This window comes from Mobula hypostoma, chromosome 3 (genome assembly GCF_963921235.1).
Source record: "Mobula hypostoma chromosome 3, sMobHyp1.1, whole genome shotgun sequence".
NCBI classification, from domain to species: Eukaryota; Metazoa; Chordata; class Chondrichthyes; order Myliobatiformes; family Myliobatidae; genus Mobula; species Mobula hypostoma.
The window spans coordinates 26,351,497-26,376,539 of record NC_086099.1 but is presented as its reverse complement, the minus strand read 5'-3'; the positions used below and the strand labels follow the sequence as shown (position 1 = coordinate 26,376,539).

At 43.9% G+C, this 25,043-nt stretch overlaps 1 protein-coding gene across 1 annotated transcript; it reads left to right on the top strand.

The window, feature by feature from the left end:
- Positions 1 to 23,263, top strand: LOC134343364 (zinc-binding protein A33-like). The gene is made up of 6 exons (XM_063042064.1): positions 1 to 236; positions 17,716 to 17,811; positions 18,811 to 19,044; positions 21,206 to 21,228; positions 21,480 to 21,595; positions 22,607 to 23,263. Exons 1-6 carry the CDS (start codon positions 60 to 62, stop codon positions 23,158 to 23,160), a joined length of 1,200 nt encoding a protein of 399 aa, XP_062898134.1. The 5' UTR covers positions 1 to 59; the 3' UTR covers positions 23,161 to 23,263.
- Positions 23,264 to 25,043: the final 1,780 nt, after the last annotated feature.

Below are 25,043 nucleotides of genomic sequence, written 5' to 3'. Positions count from 1 at the left end.
CTTCTCCCGCCAAGAAAGGGAACTTGGCAAGTGTTTGCGGTTGTCGACGGAGGTGAAGGATGGAGGCGAGTGCCGGTGCGGCCGCGGCGGGAGTGGGGAGGTGTGCCGAGCATGGCAAGAAGCTAGCGTACTTCTGCAAGCAGGAGAAGCTGAGAGTTTGCAGCAAGTGCGTGATCCTGGGATCGCACCGAGAGCATCCCGTGGTTCCAGTGGCTGAAGCATTAAGTGAGCTGAAGGTACAGAGCGCCTGTGAGTTTATTCTGTGCTTTAATCGCGTCCTAAGTACGTGAAATACAATGAATGAATGGCGTTGAAAGTGGGAACGATGTGACAGTGGCTTTAAATTCCGCCCTGGTGATATAATTCTTAATGCGAAAAGGCGCTCTGCAGAAAGTGCGGGAAGTATGGTAGAAGGTAGATGAGCCCAGGGCATGGATCATGGATCAACACCTGGATTTATGATATTGTAGCCATTAATGAGACTTGGTTGCAGGAGGGGCAGGATTGGCAGCTCAATATTCCGGGGTTCCGTTGATTTAGACGTGTTAGAGCGGGAGGGATTACTTCTCAGGGATAATGTCACGGCAGTGCTCCATCAAGACACGCAGAAGAACTCCTCTAGTGAGGCGTTATGGGTGGGACTGAGCAATAAGAAAGGTATGACCACGTTAATGGGGCTATATTACAGACCACCAACAATCCGAGGAATTTGGAGGAACAAATTTGCAGAGTTGCCATAAGGTTATTATAGTAAACAACAGGAATTCTGCAGATGCTGGAAATTCAAGCAACATACATCAAAGTTGCTGGTGAACGCAGCAGGCCAAGCAGCATCTATAGGAAGAGGCGCAGTCGACGTTTCAGGCCGAGACCCTTATAGTAGGTGATTTTAACTTACATTGACTGGGACTCCCACACTGTGAAAGGACTAAATGGGATAGAGTTTATCAAACGTGTTCAGAAAAGTTGCCTTAATCAGTACGTAGAAGTCCCAACGAGAGAGTTTGCAATACTTGATTTGCTATTTGGGACTGAGACAGGGCAGATGAAAGAATTTTGTGTAGGGGAACACTTTGATCACAATGATCATAATGCCATTAGTTTCAAAATATGCAAAAAAAAACAGGTCTAGACTGCGGGTTGAGATTCTAAATTGGAGATAGGCCAATTTTGATGGTGTCAGACATGATCTGGATTAGGTGGGGCTGTTTTCTGGCAAAGGTGTACTTGGTAAGTGGAAGGCCTTCAAAAGTGAAATTTTGAGAGTACAAAGCCAGTCAGATTAAAAAGTAACAATAATAAGTGTAGGGAACCTTGGTTTTCAAGGGAGATTAAGACCCTGGCTAAGAAAAAAAAAGTGCCATAGGCAGATAGGAACAAATGAGATGCTTATGGAGTACAGGAAGTGCAAGAGAACACTTAAAAAAGAAATCAGAAGAGCTCAAAGAAGGCATGAAGTTGCCCCTGCAGACAAGGTGAAAGAGAATCCTAAGGGATTCTACAGATATGTTAAGAGCAAAAGGATTGTAAGGGACAATATTGGTGCTCTGGAAGATCAAAATTGGCATCCATGTGTAGAGCCAAAACAGATGGGGGAGGTCTTTTAATTTTTTTTTGCATCTTTATTTACTCACAAAGTTTATAGAAGTGTGGCAAGGCAGCATCAACTTCATAGACCCCTTACAGATTACAGAGGAGGAGGTGTTTGCAGTCCTGAGGCAAATCAGGGTGGCTAAATCTCCAGAGGCTGACAAGGTGGTCCCTCGGACCTGACCGTAGGCGGAGTCCTTAGCAGAGATAATTAATCTTTCTTAGCAATGGGAGAAGTACCAGAAGATTGGAGGATGGATAATGTTATTCCACTGATTAAGAAAGGCTGTAAACATAAACCAGGAAATTATAGGCCTGTAGAGTCTGACATCAGTAGTGGGAAAGTTAAGGGATCGGATATGTAAGTATTTGGATATTCATGGACTGATTAAGGATAGTCAGCATGGCTTCGTGCATGGTAGGTCATGTCTAACTGATCTCAGAGTTTTTTTTTTGAGTAAGTTACCAGGAAAAAAGATGAAGTGAATGTTAACACGAGGAATTCTACAGATGCTGGAAATTCAAGCAACACATATCAAAGTTGCTGGTGAACGCAGCAGGCCAGGCATGCGTTACAGTCGACGTTTCAGGCCGAGACCCTTCGTCCTGACGAAAGGTCTCGGCCTGAAATGTCGACTACCTCTTCCTAGAGATGCTGCCTGGCCTACTGCGTTCACCAGCACCTTTGATGTGTGAAGTGAATGTTGTCTGCACAGACTTCAGCAAGGCATTTGATAGGGTCCTGCATGGGAGGTTGGTCAAGAAGATCCAGTCGCTCAGCATTCAAGATAAGATAGTAAACTGGATTAGACTTTGGCTTTGAGAGAGAAGCTAGAGAGTGGTAGTAGATGGTTGCCTCACTGACTGGAGGCCTGTGAGTCGTGGAGTGCTGCAGGGATCGGTGCTGGGTCCATTGCTGTTTGCCATCTATATCAACAATGTGAATGATAATGTGGTTAACTAGATCAGCACGTTTACAGATGACACAAAGATTGGGGATGTAGTGGACGGTGAGGAAGGCTATTATAGCTTGCAGAGGAATCTGGATCAGCTGGGAAAATGGACTGAAAAAGTGGCAGATGGAATTTAATGCAGACAAATGTGAGGTGTTACACTTCAATAGGACCAACCAGGGTGGGTCTTACAAAGTCAACCGTAGGGCACTGAGGAGTGTTATTAAACAAGGGATCTGGAAATACAGGTCCGTAATTCATTGAAAGTGGCATCATTGGTAGGTAGGATTATGAAGAAAGTTTTTGGCACATTGATCTTCATATCTTCATAGTATTGAGAACAGAAGATGGGATGAAGTTATGTTGAAGTTGTACAAGATATTGGTAAGGCCTAATTTGGAGTATTGTGTGCAGTTTTGTTCAAGTACCTACAGGAAGGATGTAAATAAGGTTGAAAGAGTACAGAGAAAATTACAGGCATGTTGCTGGATCTGGAGGACCTGAGTTATAAGGAAAGATTGAATCAGTTAGGACTTTATTCCTTAGGACGTAGAAGACTGAGAGGAGATTTGATAGTTATACAAAATTATGAGGGGTATAGATAGGGTATCTGAAAGCAGGCGCTTTCCACTGATGTTGGGTGGGACTACAGCCAGAGGTTATGCGTTTATGGTGAAAGGTGAAAAGTTTAAGTGGAAACAACAGAAAATCTGCGGATGTGGAAATCTGAGCAAATGCTGGAGGAACTCTGTAGGCCAGGCAGTATCTGTGGAAAAAAGTACAGTCGACGTTTCAGGCTGAAACCATTTGGCAGGACTCAGTTTAAGGGGAATGTGAGGGGAAACTTCTTCACTCAGAGGGTTGTGAGAGTGTGGAATGAGTTGCCAGCACGCGGTGCATGCAAGCTCGATTTCAATGTTTAAGCGAAGATTGGATAGGTACATGGATGGTACAGGTATGGAGGGTTATGATCGTGGTGCAAGTCAATGGGAGTAGGCAGTTTGAATAGTTTCAGCATGGATCAGATGGACTGTACTTTTCTATGACTATGATTCCAAAGGTGTAGACTATGTGAAAGAAAAATAATTATCCATCTTTCAGTAGGTTCTTTGCCCTTTTTCCTGTCTTCTTTAGTTTTTCATTCTCCCATTTCTTTTTGAAGTACAGTATGGAAAATGGAGAGGCATTTGATTTTGTACTCAAAAGCAATTATGTGCCGATTTTAACGATGGCGTCTGTGTGGAAATTCTCATGATTTTTTTCAAAAAGCACTTCTTATATCTTTGTGATATAGGAAGAGCGAGACATACCTAAGAACCCAGGGGTGCCAGAGACTTGACTATGTTAAACACCACAGCAAATGGAAAAATAAATTACGTCCACGTACAAAAAGTTCTCCACGACATTCCGACATGGCTTGTAAGGGGCAAGAACATTGGTGCTGCACATCTACCAAGCAATGACCATTAGCAAGAAGGGAGAGTCTCGCACCTATGCCTGATGTTTTCATCAGAGTCATTACGCATCTATGTGCTGAGGGGTCACTACTGACAATAAATTCAACTAGAAAAATTTTTTTAAAATACTGGACCAGTCCTGGAAATATCACGGCCTCTGGAGCAGTTCAGAGGCTGACTATGCTATGGCAAGTTATTCTCTTTGTACCATCTGCAAGAAGTGGGAAGGAATATTGACTTTTTGTCTGAATAAGCACAAATCCGACAGTAATATAAAATAACTCCATCCAAGACAAAAGCAGCCTATTAACTCTCACTGTCATCTCCCTTCACCACTGGCAACCTGTGCCATCTATGAAATATTATCACAGTTACAACCCTGGTTATTTTGACAGTACCTCCCAAATCTCTGATCTCTGCCACCAAAAAGGTTCAGGGCATCAGGTGCACAGAAGCAATACCACTTGCAGCTTCCCCTCCAACTCATGCACCACCCTGACTTGGAAGTTTGTAGTTGTTGTTTCATCAGCACTGGTTCTAAATGTTGGAATTCCCTACATAGCAGCAGTCTGGCATATATTCAGCTGAAGGCCCAGAGTAATTCAAGGCAATGGCCTGACCACACTGCACTTGGGATATTGTGAGCAGTTTTGGGCTCCATTTCTGAGAAAGGATGTGCTTCCATTGGAGAGGGTCCAGAGGAGGCTTATGAGAATGATCTGGGAATGCTTGAGGAGCACTTGATGATTCTTGGCCTGTATTCATCAGAGTTTAGGATAATGAGAGGTGCAATCTCATTGAAACCTACTGAATATTGAAAGAGTGGATGTGGAGAGAATGTTTCCAATTGGGTGAGTCTGGGACCAGAGAACATCATCTCACAATAGAAGGATGTCCCTTTGAAACAGAGACAAAGTGTTAATTTCCTAAGCCAGAAGATGGTGAGCTTGTGGAATCTATTGCCACAGATGACTATGGAGATCAAATTATTGGGTATATTTAAAGTGGAGGTTGATAAGTTCTTGATTAGTAAGTGTGTCAAAGATTATGGAGAGAAGGGAGGATAATGCGATTGAGAGGTAAATAAATAGCCACCATTGATTGGTAGAGTAGGCTCAATGGACCAAATGGCCTAATTGTATTCCTATGTCTTAAGGGCTAAGAAAGCAGCTCTTTGGTGTCAGGTAATGTAGAGCTTTATAGTACCAGCAAAAGGAGTTTGATTCCCGCTGCAGTCTTTAAGGAGTTTCTACGTTCTCCCACGACTGCAGGGGTTTCTTCCCGTGCTTCAGTTTCCTCCCACGTTCCAAAGATGTAAGTTAGGGGCATGCCATGTCAGTACCAGAACTGTCGTGATAGGCTGCTCCTCGGAGTATGTTGGTTGTTGACACAATGCATTTCACTGTATGTTTCGATGTTTTATGAACATGTGGCAAATAAAGCTATTTTTAAAAAATCTTTTCATTGCCACCTCAGGGACAATTTGGACAATAATTGGTGGCCCTGCCAGTGATGTGCAAATTACAAAAAAGCATTTTAAAAAATTGATCTAATTGATGGTGATTACCTCACTGTAATTTGTGCTGTCTGCCATGGGGAGAGACAACCTCCAAATCAGAAGTGGTTCTTCCCTTGTAGCAGACAACAGGAAGACTCATACAGCACAACAACACGCTATTTGGTCCACAATGTGTGCTAAACTAATTAGTAATTTCAATGATTTTTTTCCCGTTCTTTGTCCAAATCCACCCTCAGATCCTCTCCATACAATGAGCAAAGTGCTGCTTCCTGAATCTGTCTAGAGGTACCATAGACATGATCTTCACCATGCCATAAACTCTACAACCACCTCTTCTTGTGCCCAGTGGACATGGGCTGTCTGCACCTGACCTGCTAAGGTTTGGGAGATCTTGTCCCTGGAGCACTACAGTCAGACTGCCCAGGAAGCTCCCATGATGACATTGAGCAAGCGAGAACAGGATACTGATCCAGCAAAGATTTAAGAATGTGTCTAGTAGTTAGTATGCACTTAGTAGCCACTTTATTTGGTACAGCTACAAACCTCATTAATGCAAATATCTAATCAGCCAATTATGTGGCAGCAATTCAATACATAAAGAATGCAGACAATGTCAAGAGGTTCAGTTGTTGTTCTGACCAAACATCAGAATGGTGTAGAAATATGATCTAAGTGAATTTGATTGTGAAATGATTGTTGGTGCCAGACACAGTGTTTTGAATATCTCCGAAAGAGCTAATCTCCTGAGATTTTCACACAACAGTCTCTATAGGTTTTATGGAATGGTGAGGTAAACAAAAAACATCCAGTGAGTGGCAGTTCTGTAGGCTAGAGCTTTGATCAGCAACCAGTCCGGACATCGGAAGTTTGGAGAGGAGCAGACTCCAGTCAGGTCTGCTGCCCGAGGCTAAAAGGCAGGAGTAGGTCACTGCAGCATAATAGAGTTTTGACCAGCAGCCAGTCAGCGTTTGGGATTGATTCGCAAGAGCAAATTAAGGAAGGCAGGGGCAAGCACAGTGGCCATCACCAGAGTAGGCATGTCAGAGTGGTGATCTTAAGGCCTTAGCTCTTCGAGGCTTCACTCAGAGGAAGAAAACCAAGTTTTTTTTTCCTTCTCTTCTTTATATCTACTCAGTTAGGTCAGTTGACATGCCAGGCAGGATAGTTTGTGGGATGCAGGAAGGCAGGGAGACCTCCAGTGTCCCTGATGACTACAACTGCAAGAAGTGCATCCAGCTGCAGCTCCTAAAAATCCACATTAAGGAGTTGGAGCTGGAACTGGATGAACTCTGGGTCATTTGGGAGGCTAAAGGGCTGACAGATAAAACATAAGGAGAGGTAGTTCACCTTTGGTGCAGGACACAGGAAACTGGATGACAGTCAGGAAGAGGAAAGGGGTTAAGGATCCAGTGTAGAATACTGTTGTGGCCATCTCACTCAACAACAGGTGTATCACTTCGGATGCTGTGGGTGGGGGGGGGGCAGTGAGGAATGATCTAACAGAGGAAAGTCACAGTGGTTTTGTCTCTGGCACTGGGTTTGCCTCTGTGACTCGGCAAAAAAGGATGCAGAAGAGGCGTGCTGTGGTGATAGGGGATTTATTAGTTAGGGGAATGGACAGGAGGTTCTGTGGGCGACAACGAGATTCCTGGATGGTATATTACCTCCTGGGTGTCAGGGATATCTCGGATCAAGTCTTCAGCATTCTTAAATGAGAGAGTAAATAGCCAGAAGTCATGGTCCATGTAAGTACCAATGAGATGGGTAGGTCGAGTGGGTGAGGTTCTGTTTGGGGAGTTAGGTGCTATGTTAAAAGGCAGGACCTCCAGTGTTGTGATCTCAGGATTGCTACCCATGCCATGTGCTAGTGAGGCCAGAACTGGGAAGATTATGCAGTTTAATACGTGGCTAAGGAGTTAGTGCAGGAGGGAAGGCATAAGATTTTTGGATCATTGGGCTTTCTTCCAGGAAAGGTGGGACCTGTACAGAAAGGATGATTTGCACATAAATTGGAGGGGAGCTAATATCATAGCGGGAGTGTTTGTTAATGTTGCAGGGTGGGATTTAAACTAGAGTTGCAGGGGGATGGGAAGCAGAACAGTTGGAGGAGAGGCTGTGGTGGCAGGTGTTGTTAAGACCTCAGACTAAGTCAGGAACCAAGAGGTTGAGCATGGTGCGACTAGTGTCCTGAGCTGTAGGAAGTATCTTAGGAAAGGCGGGTAATAGCGCTGAAGATGAGGTAGCAAGTTTGCAAACAGAGACAATCTATAGAGGAATGGCTGTGGATACAGCAAAATTGCAGTTTGAGTTGCAACTTAAAAGGCAGACAAAATTGAAAAGGGTGAATACAGGACTGAATACAATATCTGAATGCACACAGTATATGGAATAAGGTAAATGAATTTGCAGCGCAGTTGCAGATTGGAAGGTATGATGTAGGCACTACTGAATTATGGCTGAAAGACTATAGCTGGGAGCTTAATGTCCAAGGAGACACATTGCATCGAAAGCATAGGCAGGAAGGCAGAGGGGGCGGTATTGCTCTGTTGTTTAAAAAATTAAATCAAATCATTAGAAAGAGGTGACATGTGGTCGGACGGTGTTGAATTATTGTGGATAGAGCTAAGGAATTGTAAGGGTAAAAACTATGATGGGAGTTGTATCCAGATCCCAAAACGGTAGTAAGGATGTAGCCCACAAATGATAACAGGAGATTAAAAATGCATGCCAAAAGGGCAATGTTGCAATAGTCGTGGCGGGATTTCAATATGCAGGTAGATAGGGAAAATCAGGTTGGTGCTAGATTACAGGATGGATAATTTCTAGAGTGCCTACGAGATGGCTTTTTAGAACAGCTCGTGGTTGAGCCCACTAGTGGACCAGCTATTCTGGATTGATTAGAGAGCTTAAGGTAAAAGAACCCTTAGGGGAAAGTGATTGTAATATGATCGAGTTCACCCTGAAATTTGAGAAGGAGAAGGTAAAGCCAGACGTATCAGTATTATAGTGGAGTAAGGGAATTAGAACCATGAGAGAGGAGTTGGCCAGAGTTGTTTGGTAAAGAACACTGGCAGGGTTGACAGCAGAGCAGCAATGTCTGTAATATCCGGAAGCAATTCGGATGGCACAGTATGTGTATATCCCAAAGAGGAAGAAGTATGTTACGAGAATACACATAAAATTAAGATGTTTGCTGGCCAGCATCAGTGGCATCAGCAGTTGGTCTGCCACCTGCCCTCAGGGGAAGGAGAGATAAGGAACAATGGAGCAGCGTCTGGAGATGTGTAATGAAGGGATGTGGGAGAGAGAGCCGTCTGGAGCGGCTCCTCCCCTTTGAACCCTGAACTGTTTGAAGTGATGGACAGGCGATACCCCAGCAGGGGGATAAAAAGGGACAGGTTCGCTAAGACAGGGACACACGCCACCCGAGGTAACGAGACCCTGGAAGCGGTGCGCCTCTCACGAGTGGGTGAGAAGTGCCAGACAACGACAAGGGTGGAAAGGTACGATCAGCGGGAACCCGGTGTGTGTCCGCCCTTGCCTGGGTGCCGGGTTCACTGCAGAGGATCGACCGCATCTGGAGGAGGGGTCACAGTCGGTGACCTCAGGTGACATCACCAAGGACCCGCCCAAAAGCTGTTTGTGAGCCATCTCGCTGGTCTGTGAGTGAAGCAGTGTTCTGAATGATCAGTTGTTCCTATTCTATCTCTCTCTCCCCCCACGTTGCCCATCGCCATGGCAACGATTACTGCGAACTACTAACTGGACTGAACTTTGAGTCATTTTGAAATTGGTCATTTACCCCTAGACAACGATAGAGCTTGACTGATGCTGTTATCTTACTTCTGTGCACATGTGTGTTTATCATCACTGAACTGTTGCATTTATTATCCTTTCGATTACTGTGTTGCTTGTTTCTTTAATAAAACTTTCTTAGTTCTAGTACTCCAGACTCCAACTGAGTGATCCATTTCTGCTGGTTTGGCAACCCAGTTATGGGGTACGTAACATAAGTGGGGTTCTCGTCCGCGATTTTGAACGCTAAATTTGGGACGGAGTAATTGATTGGGTTAAAATTCCCGAAAGAAAGAAAAGACAAACAGCAGAAATGGAGGTTGAGGAATTTATAAAGGCGCCGACCTTGGAGGCATTAGAGGATGCCAGGAAATCGGAATTGATAGCTGTGGCCAAACGGGTGAATCTTGCTAAGGTGAAGTCGACAATGAGGAGAGAGGAGATACACAGAGCTATTGTAGAGCACTATGTATCTAAAGGTGTGTTTCCCCAAGGTGAGCTGGGGGAGGTGTCTATTGAAAAACCTGCTGGAGACGCGGTACAGGTACAGCTTGAAAAACTGAGACTCGAGCACGAGTTCCGGGTACGGCAGTTAGAACACGAAGAGAAAGAGAGAGAGTTAGAAAGGCAAGAGAGAGAGAGAGAGGGACAGACAGTTGGAGAGAGAGGAGAAACAGAGGGAAAGGGAATTTGAGCTGGAGAAGTTAAAGATAAGGGCCGAGCAGGGGCTCGTGCCGAACCAAGGTGGAGGGTTCCGGGCGACCCAGGAGGTAAGGCTGGTTCCCCCTTTTGACGATACCGACGTGGATCGGTACTTTCTCCACTTCGAAAAGGTGGCTATAAGTCAGGAATGGCCGAGGGATAAGTGGGTTGTCTTACTTCAGAGTGTACTGAAAGGGAAGGCCCAACAAGCTTACTCCGCTTTATCCGCGGAAGATGCCCAGAAGTATGAGGTGGTGAAGGAGGCCATCCTCAGGATTTATGAGTTGGTCCCGGAGGCATACCGGCAGAGGTTCCGGAATGCGAGGAAGCAGTGGGACCGCACGTATTTGGAGTTTGCCCGTGAGATGCAAACATATTGTGAGCGTTGGTGCGCCTCGAAGGGGGTAGAGGGGGATTATGACAGACTGCTGCAGCTGATTCTGATTGAGCAGTTTAAAGGTTGTGTCCCTGAGGGTATGAGACCCTACCTCGATGAGAAAGAGGCAGCCACGTTAGCCGCAACTGCTAAGTTAGCGGATGAGTATGCGTTGACGCATAAAATGAAGGTTGCCCCGAGTAAAGGCTACCAGAAGGGTAGTCAGGACGGCGGGGAGAGTCCGCCGGAAAAGTCAGAAAGTAAGCCGGGGACTAGTGAAAAGGATAAGGTAGACCGGGAGCAGCCTGGTAGGAAGTCTCCTGGGGTCGTCTGTTATAATTGTGGGAAAGCCGGACACTTTGCGTCCAGGTGCTTTGCCCCAAGGAAGGAGACGGGGAAAGGAAAAGCGGAAATTTTGAATGGCTGTATTGAGCTGTTAAGCGAACCGCTAGGGAAGGACAGGTCTGAAAAAGTCCAGGAAGGGCGCGAGAGGTTTATCTCGGCCGGATTGGTGTCAGTGAAGGAGGGGTTAAAACCAGTTCCAGTGCGGATCTGGAGAGACACGGGAGCGTGTCAGTCACTAATACTGAAGAGTGTATTAGAATTTAGCTCAGAGACCCAGACTGGGGAGGTAGAGGTCAAAGGTGTTGGGGAAGGGACAGAGTCAGTCCCTTTGCACCAGATACATTTACAGAGCAACCTGGTCTCTGGACTAGTCACGATCGGGGTGAGGTCCGAATTACCGATGAAAGACGTGGAAGTCTTGCTCGGTAATGACATCGCCGGAGGAATCGTGTTCCCAGTCGTGAGATTGACGGGTCAGCCTGCCAGCATGGAGGCCCCGCCCGCGATGGTGAATTTGGCTGAAACATTTCTGCCAACCTTGTATGAGACAGGGTGTAGTGAGATAAGAGGTAGTGAGGGAGCTGGGACGGACGTAGCAGTAGCCAGGAAAGAATTTGTGCAGACGCAGGAGCGAGGCGAGGGGCTGATGGGTTTTGCAGAGACAGCTCTCTCTGACACAGCCTTGACAAGGGAACTAGTAGGCTATTGTGCGGATGAGGAAGTGCTAAGGAAGAAAGGGAAATCAAGTACAGTACCCGCAGATGAGGAATGGGGGGTGGTGCAAAAGAGTTATGGGGATGAGGTTTTTAACATGGCCCACGAGGTACCCACCGGTGGACATTTTGCGGTGCTGGAGGAAACAGTTGGTGGAATCATGAAAGAGAGTTACCGGCTGCCCAGGGGGAAAAATGTTATTGATCATGACCGACGCGAACTGAGACGGTCACCGGCTTTTGATATGCTAACAAACCTAGTCGGTGTTAGCGTGGAAATCAATGAAGCTAGGGGCCCCTTGATAAGAGAAAAAAACCATTTTGAAAAGATTAGGATGGGATTGGTCAGATGGGAGAAGGCTATTGTTTTGGCCAGGTCTACTGATAAGGTCTCTCCTTTAATCCCCAAACAAAGCGAATCTTTAGAAGGAGTAATTAAACGACTCGCACCTATGTGTTTGATTGTCCCGAGGAAATGCAAAGAACTGGGACGTTGGGTGATTGTGGTTACAATAGGGCAGCCAAGTAAACAACACCCATATTTTTCGAGTAATTCAGTGACTAAAGGGCTGATGAACACAGAGGTGTGTATTGGCAATTTAATACGGCTGTCTGAAGCCAGTTTGATAGTGAACCTTGAAAAAAATGAATTCGGCCACACGAGGGTCACTTACCTGGGAATTGTGGTGACACAGGGGCAGCTGGCAGTGATTCAAGCTACAGTGCAGGCTATCGCTGACCTCCCAACCCCGACAGACAAGAGGGCCCTCAGAAGGCTCTTGGAGATGGTGGGGTACTGCAGGAAGTTTTGCAATAACTCTGCGGTCAATACCCGTCCCCCTCCTACTAAGCCCTTGCGAGAGAAAATTGAGTCGGAATGGGACGACCCTTGTTGGTGTGGTCCGGGACAAAAACCAAATGAGAGGTTACATTGGTCGCAATTCATCAGTGTTTTTGGCCACTATGAAGTTTGCTGAGTTGGAGCCTGGTCTAAGGGATTATTAATAACACGTGTAAAAGGAACAGAAAATGTGATGACTGTCTGTCAAGGTGTTGACAGCTTCAAATTCTCTGTATTAGCTAAATAACTGTTAAAGATGTATATTGTGTATGTATCAGATAATGTAGTCATGTTTGTAATTTTTACCTCCCGGTAAAAATCCTTAAAGGGGGGAAGTGTTACGAGAATACACATAAAATTAAGATGTTTGCTGGCCAGCATCAGTGGCATCAGCAGTTGGTCTGCCACCTGCCCTCAGGGGAAGGAGAGATAAGGAACAATGGAGCAGCGTCTGGAGATGTGTAATGAAGGGATGTGGGAGAGAGAGCTGTCTGGAGCGGCTCCCCCCCTTTGAACCCTGAACTGTTTGAAGTGATGGACAGGCGATACCCCAGCAGGGGGATAAAAAGGGACAGGTTCGCTAAGACAGGGACACACGCCACCCGAGGTAACGAGACCCTGGAAGCGGTGCGCCTCTCACGAGTGGGTGAGAAGTGCCAGACAACGACAAGGGTGGAAAGGTACGATCAGCGGGAACCCGGTGTGTGTCCGCCCTTGCCTGGGTGCCGGGTTCACTGCAGAGGATCGACCGCATCTGGAGGAGGGGTCACAGTCGGTGACCTCAGGTGACATCACCAATGACCCGCCCAAAAGCTGTTTGTGAGCCATCTCGCTGGTCTGTGAGTGAAGCAGTATTCTGAATGATCAGTTGTTCCTATTCTATCTCTCTCTCCCCCCACGTTGCCCATCGCCATGGCAACGATTACTGCGAACTACTAACTGGACTGAACTTTGAGTCATTTTGAAATTGGTCATTTACCCCTAGACAACGATAGAGCTTGACTGATGCTGTTATCTTACTTCTGTGCACATGTGTGTTTATCATCACTGAACTGTTGCATTTATTATCCTTTCGATTACTGTGTTGCTTGTTTCTTTAATAAAACTTTCTTAGTTCTAGTACTCCAGACTCCAACTGAGTGATCCATTTCTGCTGGTTTGGCAACCCAGTTATGGGGTACGTAACAAGTATTATAAAAGAAAGAAGACAACAGCCATGACTAACAAGAGAGGTCAAAACCAACATAAAAGTCAAAGAGAGATCATATAATAGAGCAAAAATTAGTGGGAAGCTAGAGGATTGGGAAGTTTTTAAAAACCAACAGAAGAAATCTTTAAAAAAAAAAGCCATTAAGAAGGTAAAGATGGAATATGAAATTAAGCTAGCCAATGATATTAAAGAAGATACCAAAAGTTTCTTCAGATACCTAAATGTAAAAGAGAGGCAACAGCGGATATCAGACCACTGGAAAACGATGCTGCAAAGGAAATAGTGGGGACAACGAAATAGCAAACAAATTGGATAATTATTTTGCATCAGTCTTTACTGTGTATGGTGCAAGTTCCAGGTGTCAAGGGGCACAGTTACCATTACCAGAGAAAAGGTTCTTGGGGAAACTGATAGGTCTGCAGGTAAATAAGTCAGCTGAACCAGATGGTATACACCTCAGGATTCTAAAGGAGGTAGCTGAAGAGATCGTGGAGGCAATAGTAACGTTCTTTCAAGAATCACTAGATTCTGGAATGATTCTGGATGACTGGAAAATTGCAAACGTATCTCCACTATTCAAGAAGGGAGAGAGGCGGAAGAAAGGAAACTATAGGCCAGTTATTCTGGCCTCAGTGGTTGGGAAGATGTTGGAGTTGATTATGCCAGATGAGGTCTCCGGGTACTTGGAGGCAAATGATGAAATAGGCTGTAGTCAGTATGGTTTCCTCAAGGGAAAATATTGCGTAACAAATCTGTTGGGATTCAGGATAGGCAAAGGAGAATCAGGTGATGTTATGTACTTGGATTTTCAGAAGGCCTTTGACAATGTGCCACACATGAGGCTGTTTAACAAGCTACGAGCTCATAGTGTTATGGAAAGATTCTAGCATGGATAAAGCAGTGGTTGGTTTGCAGGAGGCTAAGAGTGGGAATAAAGGGAACCTTTGCTGACTGGTGTTCCAATGAGTCTGTGTTAGGGATGATAATTTTTATGTTATCTGTTATTGATTTTGATGATGGAATTGATGGCTTTGTTACAAAGTTTGCAGATAATATGACACTAGCTGGAGGGGCAGGTAGTTTTGAGGAAGGAGAGAGGAAGGCAAATGCAATGTTAGCGTTCATTTCAAGAAGACTAGAATATAAAAGCATGGATGTAATATTGAGGCTTTATAAGGCACTGGTGAAACCTCAGTTGGAGAACAGGTTTGTGTGCCTTATCTTTGAAAGGATTTGCTAAAACTGGAGAGGGTCCAAAGGAAGTACACGAAAATGATTTCTGGATTGAATGGCTTGTACAGCAGTTTTTTTGCGCTGTATAGCAGTTTCAATATCAATGTGATCCTTGACCTTATGGTTTTTAACAAGAGTTGAAATATCTGATTCAGGTTGTGACAGCAAAAGCCTTAAGTCCCCAAGTGTAACAATGTCCAAGCAGTTTCTGTTATTTGTGAATATGAAGTTCATTGCACTGAAGCTTCTTTGAACAAGGTAGGATGATGGAAATGGAATGAAGAGCAGTTTGTCTGTTTTCCAAAGACCATGAAAGTTCATATGACATATTTGAAAAGCATTTTTGCTTCTTCATCATTCTGAATTCAGAATCAGAATCAGGTTTATTATCCTTCTTTCAAGCTCTCGTCTTGTTCTTCCACCTTACAAAGAAATGGGTTAATTACCCAGTCTGGAATTTACAGATCGTTCAAACCCTTGAATCGATTCTGAAAATCCTTCAGTGACTGCAAATTTAAGCAGTACTCTTGCAAATCACCATCTGTGAAAGGCTTCATTAAACACTACTGTATTATTAATAAGACACATCGGGTGTCGCTAATCTGACAGGAGTGGAATAAGACCATACTCCAGGTATGTAACATTGTATTGATGCACTTTTCTGTAGTTTCTGTTCCTTAGCAGGATTAGAATTCAAGGCTTCACCACCTTCAGACTGCTAGAGATCGCGCTGTGCCTATTTATCCATTATTAACCAGGCTAAATTGAAATTAAAAATTAACATAAACTGGGAATGCTCATCGGATATTGATGACGGCAGCAAGTTGACACGAATGGAACGATGGTAGCAGCATGTAAAGGAACGGCAAGGCGAAGAGGAAGACGATCAGAGCAGCGAAAATGACTTTGACAAGGATTCAGGTTGGAATCTGAATGTTAGTCAGGATAGAGCTGGTGTTCAGCAAGCTACCTTCATATTATTCCAGTTAGCACAATTAGTTACAAGATCCAGTTAGAGCTCGTAATGTCTCATAATCCCCAAAGATGGTTCTTGACCACACATCTGATGCTGAAGTCGCTTTGAACACCTCAAGAGAAATCTTTGGGATCGGCAGATTCACTGATTGGTTCTCTTTCACCATTTACTTCTAGCCTGCGCTTGTATCATTGTGTTTTCTGTAGATATGATGAGAAAGTTCAGAGACTTGCCAATTGTTAAATTGCATGAGCTCATTCCATGCCGTGAGTCAAGGGGAACTGTTGAGCACTGTGGTTGCTAGTTTTTGCATTCCCAATAATGTCCATTTAGTTGGTAATGTCAGATGAGATTGCCGAGTTTCAGACATGTTGTATTGACGAGTGCTTACAGCTTCCAGAGCAATGGTTCTTCCTGAGTTCCGGTGCTTCATCTTTTTATTTTGGAAGAGCTTGCTCTACTAACGATTGGTCAGGTCTCGTGCCTGAAGTTAGGGTGTTCCTTACCACCCCTCCCAAAAATCTTGAATGCCCCTAGACGACTTCTGTTTCCCCTAGCATCCCCTTTGGACACCATTGGGAATCACTGATCAACTTGATTCCATAAAATCTGTGCATTCAAATATAGTACTTTCATTCCTGTTTTCATCACCCTTTCCAATTTTGCCCCCATGTTGCACTTCAACTCATCCCACTGACTCTAATTTTACCCTATCATCTGCTTGTCCTTACTCAGAGTCTCACTACACATTTCATCTAGTTATACAGGTGTGCGCCGCTTTATGTCCATTTGGACAACGTCCGACCGCATATACGTCCGTAGTCCTGATCGGAGAATGTGACGTAACGGACATAACCAATCTCATGTATCGTGCGTCTCTTGAGTGTAGTAGCGTTATCTCTCTGTTTAATTTTCTTTCGAAGATATTACCATAAAGTGCATCATGGCTTCCAAACGCAGCAAAACCACTCCTAGTGACAGCAGTAGCAAGAGGCAAAGGAAAAGTATTGATTTGGAAGTGAAACAAAAAGGTTATTAAAAAATATGAAGGTGGAAAACCAGTGAATGCTATTGCTCGAGATTTAGGCATGTCGCACTCGACAATCACGACAATCCTGAAAAACGAAGAAAAAATTCTGGAAGTTGTTAAAGGATTGGCTTCATTGAAAACTACAAGGCTCAAGAAAATGTGAGAGGGACCTATATCGGATATGGAGAAATTGCTAATGACATGGATTGAGGACCAAACACAAAAGAGAATCCCTCTCAGCACATTGACAATCACTGCTAAAGCACAGAGCTTGTTCGAAATGATTAAAGAAAAAGCAGGACCAAACCACGATATTGATAAATTGTGTGATATAGGCTCAGAAAGTGTTTACATAAAAGTTTAAAAAGTGAAAAAAATTAAGTTTAAAATGAAATGAAAAATTATAGTGTATGTATTATAGTGTACAGTATACAGTTTTAGTGTAAGTTCTTGGCTATTTAGTCCATACAGGTACACTACAGTACTCCATATAGGTTCGCTAAGTATATAATGTGTTCACACAATGTCCAAATCACATAACGTCTGATTTCACAGAACGTATCGTGGACGTTAAAGCGACGCATACCTGTATACCACATGCTGCATCCTCAGCCCTATCACTGTGGTTCCCATCCCCCTGCCAAATTAGTTTAATTGATTAGTATCATACTGCTCAAAGGACACAGCAGACCATTTCTACTCAAAGCACCTCAAGTGGTTCCAGTTCCAATGCAGATCACATGTAGGTGCCTTAAGCGATTGGCCATTTTTCTCTGGAATTTTAACTTTGCATGTAGGTGGAAAGAGTTCAGATAACACTGCCCAGTCTGGATGGAATATTTAGGTCTTTTTAGGTGTTTTACACAAGACGATGCCGCAATGAAACCTGGCCTGCCTTTCTGTTATTGTCTCTGACACTTTCTCAATGTTCACCTTTTTCAATAACAATGTCATTGTTTTTTAATTACTACTCAGGAATTGCTGTCTGTGTGTTCAAAGGATTTGGAATCCAAATGTTTGGAGCAAAACTTAAGATTGGAAGAGATTGAGCGAAGTGTGACCAAAACCAAGGTAAGGAATTCTGTGAGAATAGGTTCTCTTCCCGCCCTCTCCTGAGTAGGACAGCCACTGGGTGTGCAAGCCACACTCCTATCTAATGTGTTGCTCAAATTTCATATTGACCCCAGAAATTGAGACTGTAAGTGCTGAACAGTCCCTCAATTTTTTTTTCTGCAAAAGTAACTTATGAGTGATCAGGACTGGAATTCAGAATCAGAGTTTATTATCACTGGTATATGTCATGAAATTTGTTTTGCAGCCGCAGGACAGTGCAAAGAAAAATTACGATAAGTTACAAAAACATATAAATAGTGAAATAGCATTCATGGGTTCTTGGACTCTTCAGAAATCCAATGGCTGAAGGGAAGAAGGTGTTCCTAAAATGTTGAGTGAGCCTTCAGGCCCTTGTACCACCTTGACAATGGTAATAACAAAAAGATAGCATGTTCTGGATGGTGAAGGTCTTTACTGATGGATGCCTTGATACACCAGCTCTGGAAGATGTCCATATGCTGAGATACGTTTGCGTCTGATGGATCTGGCTGAGTCTACAAGTCTCTGCAGCCTCTTGTGATCCTGCGTTTTGGAGCCTCCACACCAGACAATGATGTAACCAGTGCCAATGCTTTCCATCATACATGTATAGAAATTGGTGAAGGTCTTTGGTGACACACCAAGTTGTCCCAAGCTCCTAATGAGGTAGAGTTGCTGGCTTGACCCCACTTTCCTATTATTTAGAAGCAGCTAAGGCACTAAACACACTTTCCTTGCCCCAGCTGAGATCAGCAATATCAGCAGAAGTTAGGGATTGAACCTATGATCTTATTGGTCCATGCAGACCAGCGCCAGGACAAACGTAAGAATTAGTCACAGTTGCATCAGGGTAAGAGGACTTAAGATTATGACTGGGGAAATAGAGAGGCTGTAAGGATATCAGACTAATTGGTAGAATTGAGCCTCTGTGACACAGATTAAGCATAAACTGGAGATTTCTACATATTTTTTCCCCAGGAAGAAGCTGATGCACTCCAGCGCCAGGTGGAAGGTGATTTTGACGCTTTGAGGCGTTTCCTGGATGCAGAGGAGAAGGCTCTGACGGAGCAGATATCTGCTGAGGCTCAGGGGATCTTGCAAGAACTGAGCAGGTTGAAGATGGAATGTTTGCAGCGAGTGGGAAGTCTGACTGGGCTGGCTGAGCCTCTCCACTCAGCACTGCAGACTGACAACCTGAGTGAAATCTTGAAGGTGTTTATTTTTTGTGGGCCTGAGTAAAGATACAAATTTATTTCTGCCTCTTCAATTTAGTCTTTTTTTTTAAACACAGACAGGCGCGAATGTAGTGGGGCCAGAGGTGGTGATGGAGGGAGATACTTTAGGGGTATTTAAGAAAGTCTTGGATAGGCACATGAATGAAAGAAAAGTGGAAGGCCCTGTAGGAGGGAAAGGTTAGATTGATCTTGGAGTTAAATGACCAGCCCCAACATCGTGGGCAAAAAAAGTCTGTAATATGCTGTGCTGTTATGTTCTGTGAAGAAAATTAACTCATGATATTTGGAGAACTTTTTTGTGTCTTTTTGCCTTTATGTTTAGTTAGACGGTGCTTTTGCAATGGGAGTAGATCAACAGCACCATTGAAGGCAAAATCTGATTGATTCCTCAGAAGGAAAGCCCAGGTGAATTTGTTAAAAACAAATTGTATTTGGCATTACAGAGTGCCAATAGAGGAAATCCTGTTAATGCAGGCATTGGAAGTTCCATCCAAACAGCATTTGATAGATGCCTTTTGGAACTTCAACGTCTACAAATGGATTGAAGAGCCTATAGCAGCATGGGTGGAACACTGCCTGAGTAAGGTTAAAGGGTTGACACGACATCATGGGCTTTACTGCCTGTACTGTACTGTACTGTTCTGTGTGTAACTGGAAACAGATCAATAGGAAAAGCTTGTTTTCCAGACTGGAGAGCTGTGTACAGCAGAGTCCCCAAGGCTCAGTAATATATAATGACTTATTCTTGGAAGTAGAGGGCATAATGTCCAAATTTATTAAGTCCAAATCTTGGGTGTTGGGCCATGTTCTGAGCAATTTGCACAACATCCTGCTTATTCACCACAATTCTTCCATTTTCACTGGTTAATAACCATACATTCCCTTCCAAAGAGTGTTGTGGATGGACTATGGACAGTTGGAGTTCTGTGGTTCAATAGACCATAAGACACAGGATCAGAATTAGGTCATCCAGCCCATTGAGTCTGCTCCTCCATTCCATCATGGCTGATTTATTATCTGTCTCAACTCCATTCTCCTGCCTTCTCCCATAACCTCTGGCACCCTTATTAAGAACCTGTCAATCTCTGCTTTAAATATACCCAATGACTTGGCCTCTACAGCTGTCTGTAGCAATGAATTACACAGATTCACCACCTTCTGACTAAAGAAATTCCTTCTCATCTCTGTTCTAAAGGGACATCCTTCTATTCTGAGGCTGTGCCTTCTGGTCCTAGACTCCCACACTACAGGAAATATTTTCGCTACATTCACTCTTTCTAAGCCTTTCAATATTCAATAGGTTTCAATGAGATCTAAGATTCAAAGTGCATTTATTATCAAAGAACGTACAAATTATACAACATTGAGATTTGTTTGCTTACTGGCAGTCACAAACAACCCACTTTTAAAAAAATAAACCAACCTCCAGTGCCCATGGAGAAAGAGGGAAAAAAATCACAACAAATGCAACCAATAGAAGTAAGCAACAACAACAACAACAGCATTTTGAACCAAATTGAGTCCTTGGATCCAAATCCCCAGAGCAACTTGGAGTCAGTTCCCCCATCATTCTTCTAAACTGGAGTGAGTATAGGCCGAGAAACATCAAACACTCCTCATACCTTGACTGTTTTATTCCCAGATTAATTCTTGTAAACCTCCTCTGGACCTTCTCCAATGCCAGCACATCCTTTCTAAGGAAAGGAGCCCAAAATTGCTCACAATACTCCAAATGTGATCTGACCAATGCACCTTAAAGCCTCAGCATTACATCCTTACTTTTATATTCTAGTGAATGCTATCTCTCTCTGGTCAGATAAAAATGGGAAATAAATTTAGTTTTGCTAGAATGATCCACAAACATTTTTGAAATGAAAGGAACTGGACACTTTGTCTTCCATCGGTAAGATCTATTTGCTGTCGATTCAAGGCTAGGTCTGATCTGCTGAGGTACTCTAATGTATATTGTACTAAATGTCCTCCCCATTTGGCAGTTTAAAGCTTCAGAGAGTTCCTAGTCCTAATGGTCTGTGGGGATGGGCAAGATAGGAAAGGACTGATCAGGAGGTGGCATGCACACAAAGCTTTTAACATTTCGTTTCCTACTTGGCTAAATGAATTATTTTTCTCTGTTTCAGGTGTTGGATATTTCCTCTGATGGGTGAGATTAAAATAAAACATTTGCATTTTGTGTTCTCTATTTCTGTCTATATCTGCAGGTTTTGTGCCTCTTTGTGTTCACGTACACCTCTGCCTTTCCCATTGGGAATTTTTTTGTCAATTTGTCTATTTCCTTCTGTATCTGACTTTTTCCTCATTCACTACTACTTGCCCCATCTCAAATATCTGTACTGCTATACTTCACTGTGGTTCTGTCCATGTCAGCTTGACAGGCTGTTTGTCTCATCACAGATCGAGCTGCTCGAGTGCAACTGTGAATGAGCCCATTGTCCGTTTTAAGAGTGAGAAATTTCTTGGCCCACTGCAGTACAAAGTATGGAAGAAGATGTTTCAAGTAATTCAGACAGGTGACAACGGTTTATAACCCCTCTTGCCCCTGGTGATCATGTTGAATTAGCTGGGATGTGATGCCTGCAGAACTGGTGAATGCAGCTTCAATCTCAACATTTAAAAAGAATTAGGATACATAATGGATGAGAGGATTATGGAGGTTTATGGTCAGGCTGCAAGTTGTTGGGACAGCAGAATGATAGTTCAACACAAACCATGTGGGCCAAAGGACTTGTTTCTGTGCTGTAGTGTTCTTTGACTTTTATGACATATGACCTGGTAGTTAATTCCTGTAGGATCTCCAGGCCAGTGGTACAGTATCTATAATGCTCATGGTACACAGCTCCAATGAAAGTAAATTGAGTTTGATTGGACGATATCTCAAGATGGTGATGCACAGATTTCAAGCTCTCTCTGCCCAAGGTTGGATAACAGTTACACGGAGAAATCTGTCATCTCAAATTCCAATAGGTGAAATAAACTGCTGTGGGGACACTTTTACAAAGTCCTGATGTTTCCTTGAGCAACACACGCAAAATGTCAAGCTGCAGTTTGTTTCGGGCCGAGACCCTGCTGAGCTCCTCCAGCACTATTTATTTAGAAGTTGAGACATTTTATCTAATTATTTAGAGATACAGAGCAGGTCCTTTCGGCCCAACTTGCCGTGCCACCCAGCAACCCATCTATTTTAACCTTAACCTAATCACTGAACAATTTACAATGACTAACCTACTAACTTTGGAATGTGGGAGGAAAGCAGAGCATCTGGAGGAAACCCACGCATTCACGAGAGGACGTACAAACACATGGCAGATGGAGCTGGAAGTGAATCCGAAATCCTATGCCCAAGCTTTAACAGCATCACACTAACTGCTATGCTGCCATAGCACCCCATCCACACGTATTTTGTGTGTGTATTGCTGAAGACTTGTGTTATCTGCAGAATCTCTTGCTTCCCTGATGTTGGCTTTATGACCTCTCTTCCATGTTTGCTGATGTGATTTTTTTTTTGTTACATTTTCTTTCAGTGCCTGAAGCCTTCACCTTTGATCCTTTGACCTCTCATCCTCACCTTGAAGTTTCTCCAAACCAGCGGACAGTGATAACTCGCCGTGAGGCATTGCCGGTGCCTTATGCTGATGGGAGATTCGACACCTGTCTATGCGTTCTCGGTAATGAGCCGATTTCCTCAGGAAAGCACTACTGGGAAGTGATTGTTAGAAATAAGACCAAGTGGGATCTTGGTGTCGCCTATAGTTCCGTACCCCGTCACGGGGATCTCATCTACAAGCCTAGTAGAGGCATCTGGTGTTTGACATTACGGTATGGCTGTTGCTATGAAGCCTGTGACGAGAATGACATTGAGCTTGAAATTCAGCACAAGCCAGGCCAAATTGGTATCTACGTGGACTACGAGGGCGGTGTGGTGGTGTTTTTGGACGCCGAGACCATGCAAACACTACATGTTTTCCGAGCATGTTTCACAGAGCAGCTTCTGCCTCTGTACAGCCCATGCATAGTGGAGGAGGGGACTTCAACTGACCAGCAACTCACTATTTTCAGATTGTATTTGTATCACTAGTGATTGTGTTCAGTGTGTGTGTGCTGTTTGCGATCGCAACAGAGGGACCCACTGCTCATTGTTAATGGGTATTGACTAAATTTACAACTGAGAGGAGAATAAAGCGCAGTTTTTGTGTTGTTAATCCTTGCTCATTTGTAAATTCCTTTTCCTCTTGATTGTGGTGAGATTAGCTTTATTTGAAACATGTGCACCAAAGCATACAGTGAAATGTGTTGTTAGGCTTAATGACCAACACGTGCTGGGGGCAGCTTGCAAGTGTTGCCACGGTTCTGGCTAGCTCGTATGTCTTTTGGAATGTGGAAGAAAACTGGAGCAAAGCCACGTGGCCGTGGAGAGAGCGTACAGACTCCTTACAGACAGTAGCAGGAATTGAACCCCAATCTTTCAATTGCTGCATCAAGGTGCAGGATTATATCGAAGAAGATTTAACAGAACTTTAACGGGAATTGTTAGATACAGAGAACTTGGATTTTAAAATTCTAAATTTTAGATTCATTGGAATGATCCAGGTAAGATGTGGGGTTACTGAACACTTTTGCTGGGCACAGCTCTCTCCCAAGGTCCCCAGTTCAGTCTATATATCTAACCATTGACAAAACAATACCTCTAATAATGGAGAGGTGCCATGTGTCAAAGCAAGCTATGCACGAGGGAAAAGAGTTGGAAGTGATATGTTGGCGTAATCCATGTGGCATCCATTGGAATGATAATTGAACCAGCTAACTGTCAGAAAGGTCACTCACGGTTACTCGTAGCACGTTAAGGGGGCTTTTGTAGAGATTTATTTATTTACTTAGAGATGCAACGTGGAACAGGCCCTTCCGACCCAATGAGCCACACTACCCAGCAAACCACCTGCTTTAGAAGGATAATTTACAATGACCAATTAACCTACCAACCGGTAGGTTAGAGCAGCTGGTGCAAACCCACGTGCTGACAGGAAGGACATACAAAATTCTGACAGGTGGGGCCAGAATTGAACCCCAAACTCCTTGAGCAGTGTGCAATCATTTCTGAAGCTCCTGGCCTGCCAATGACGGCAATGTGATAAATGCAACAAAGCAGCAGGATGTACTTGTCATATGAGGAGCGTTTGATGGCGCTGGGCCTATATTCACTGGAATTCAGAAGAATGAGGGGTGACCTCATTGAAACCTATCGAATATTGAAAGGCCTCTATAGAGTGGATGTGGAGAGGACGTTTCCTATGGTGGAAGAATCTAGGACCAGAGGACATAGCCTCAGAATAGAGGGGCATCCTTTCAGAATGGAGGTGAGAACGATTTTCTTTTATCAGAGTGGTGAATCTGTGGAATTCATTAGCGCAGATGGCTGTGGAGGCCAAGTCTTTATGTATATTTAAGGCAGAGGTTGATAGATTCTTGATTGGTCAGGGCATGGAGAGATACCGAGAGAAGCCAGGAGATTGGGGCTAAGAGGGAAAATAGAGCAGCCATGATGAAATGGTGGAGCAGACTCGCTGGGCCAAATGGCCTAATTCTGCTTCTATATATTATGGTCTTTCTGTAAGTTGTGCTTTGACTTTCCAATAGCAGGTATAGGCTGCACCCAAAACTTTCAGGTTATTTAAGTAAAGGTAGAAATTAAAATCATGTGAACAGTGGTGTGAAGAACTGCACGTGAAATGTCAGAAACAAAGAGCTGCTAGCTTGGTTAGTACATGTCATTCCTGGTTCAATTCCCAATGGGACATGAATTCACCCAGAATAAAACACTTTTATGTATGATGTGAAAGTAAGGAATGGAAGCTAATGATCCAATTTCTATCCTATTGTTGTTTTCACTCTCGATAGGGTCTGAGACCAAGGAGGAATGGGTGCTTATGGATTCAGGATGTTCCTCATGCTCACAAGCCTTAT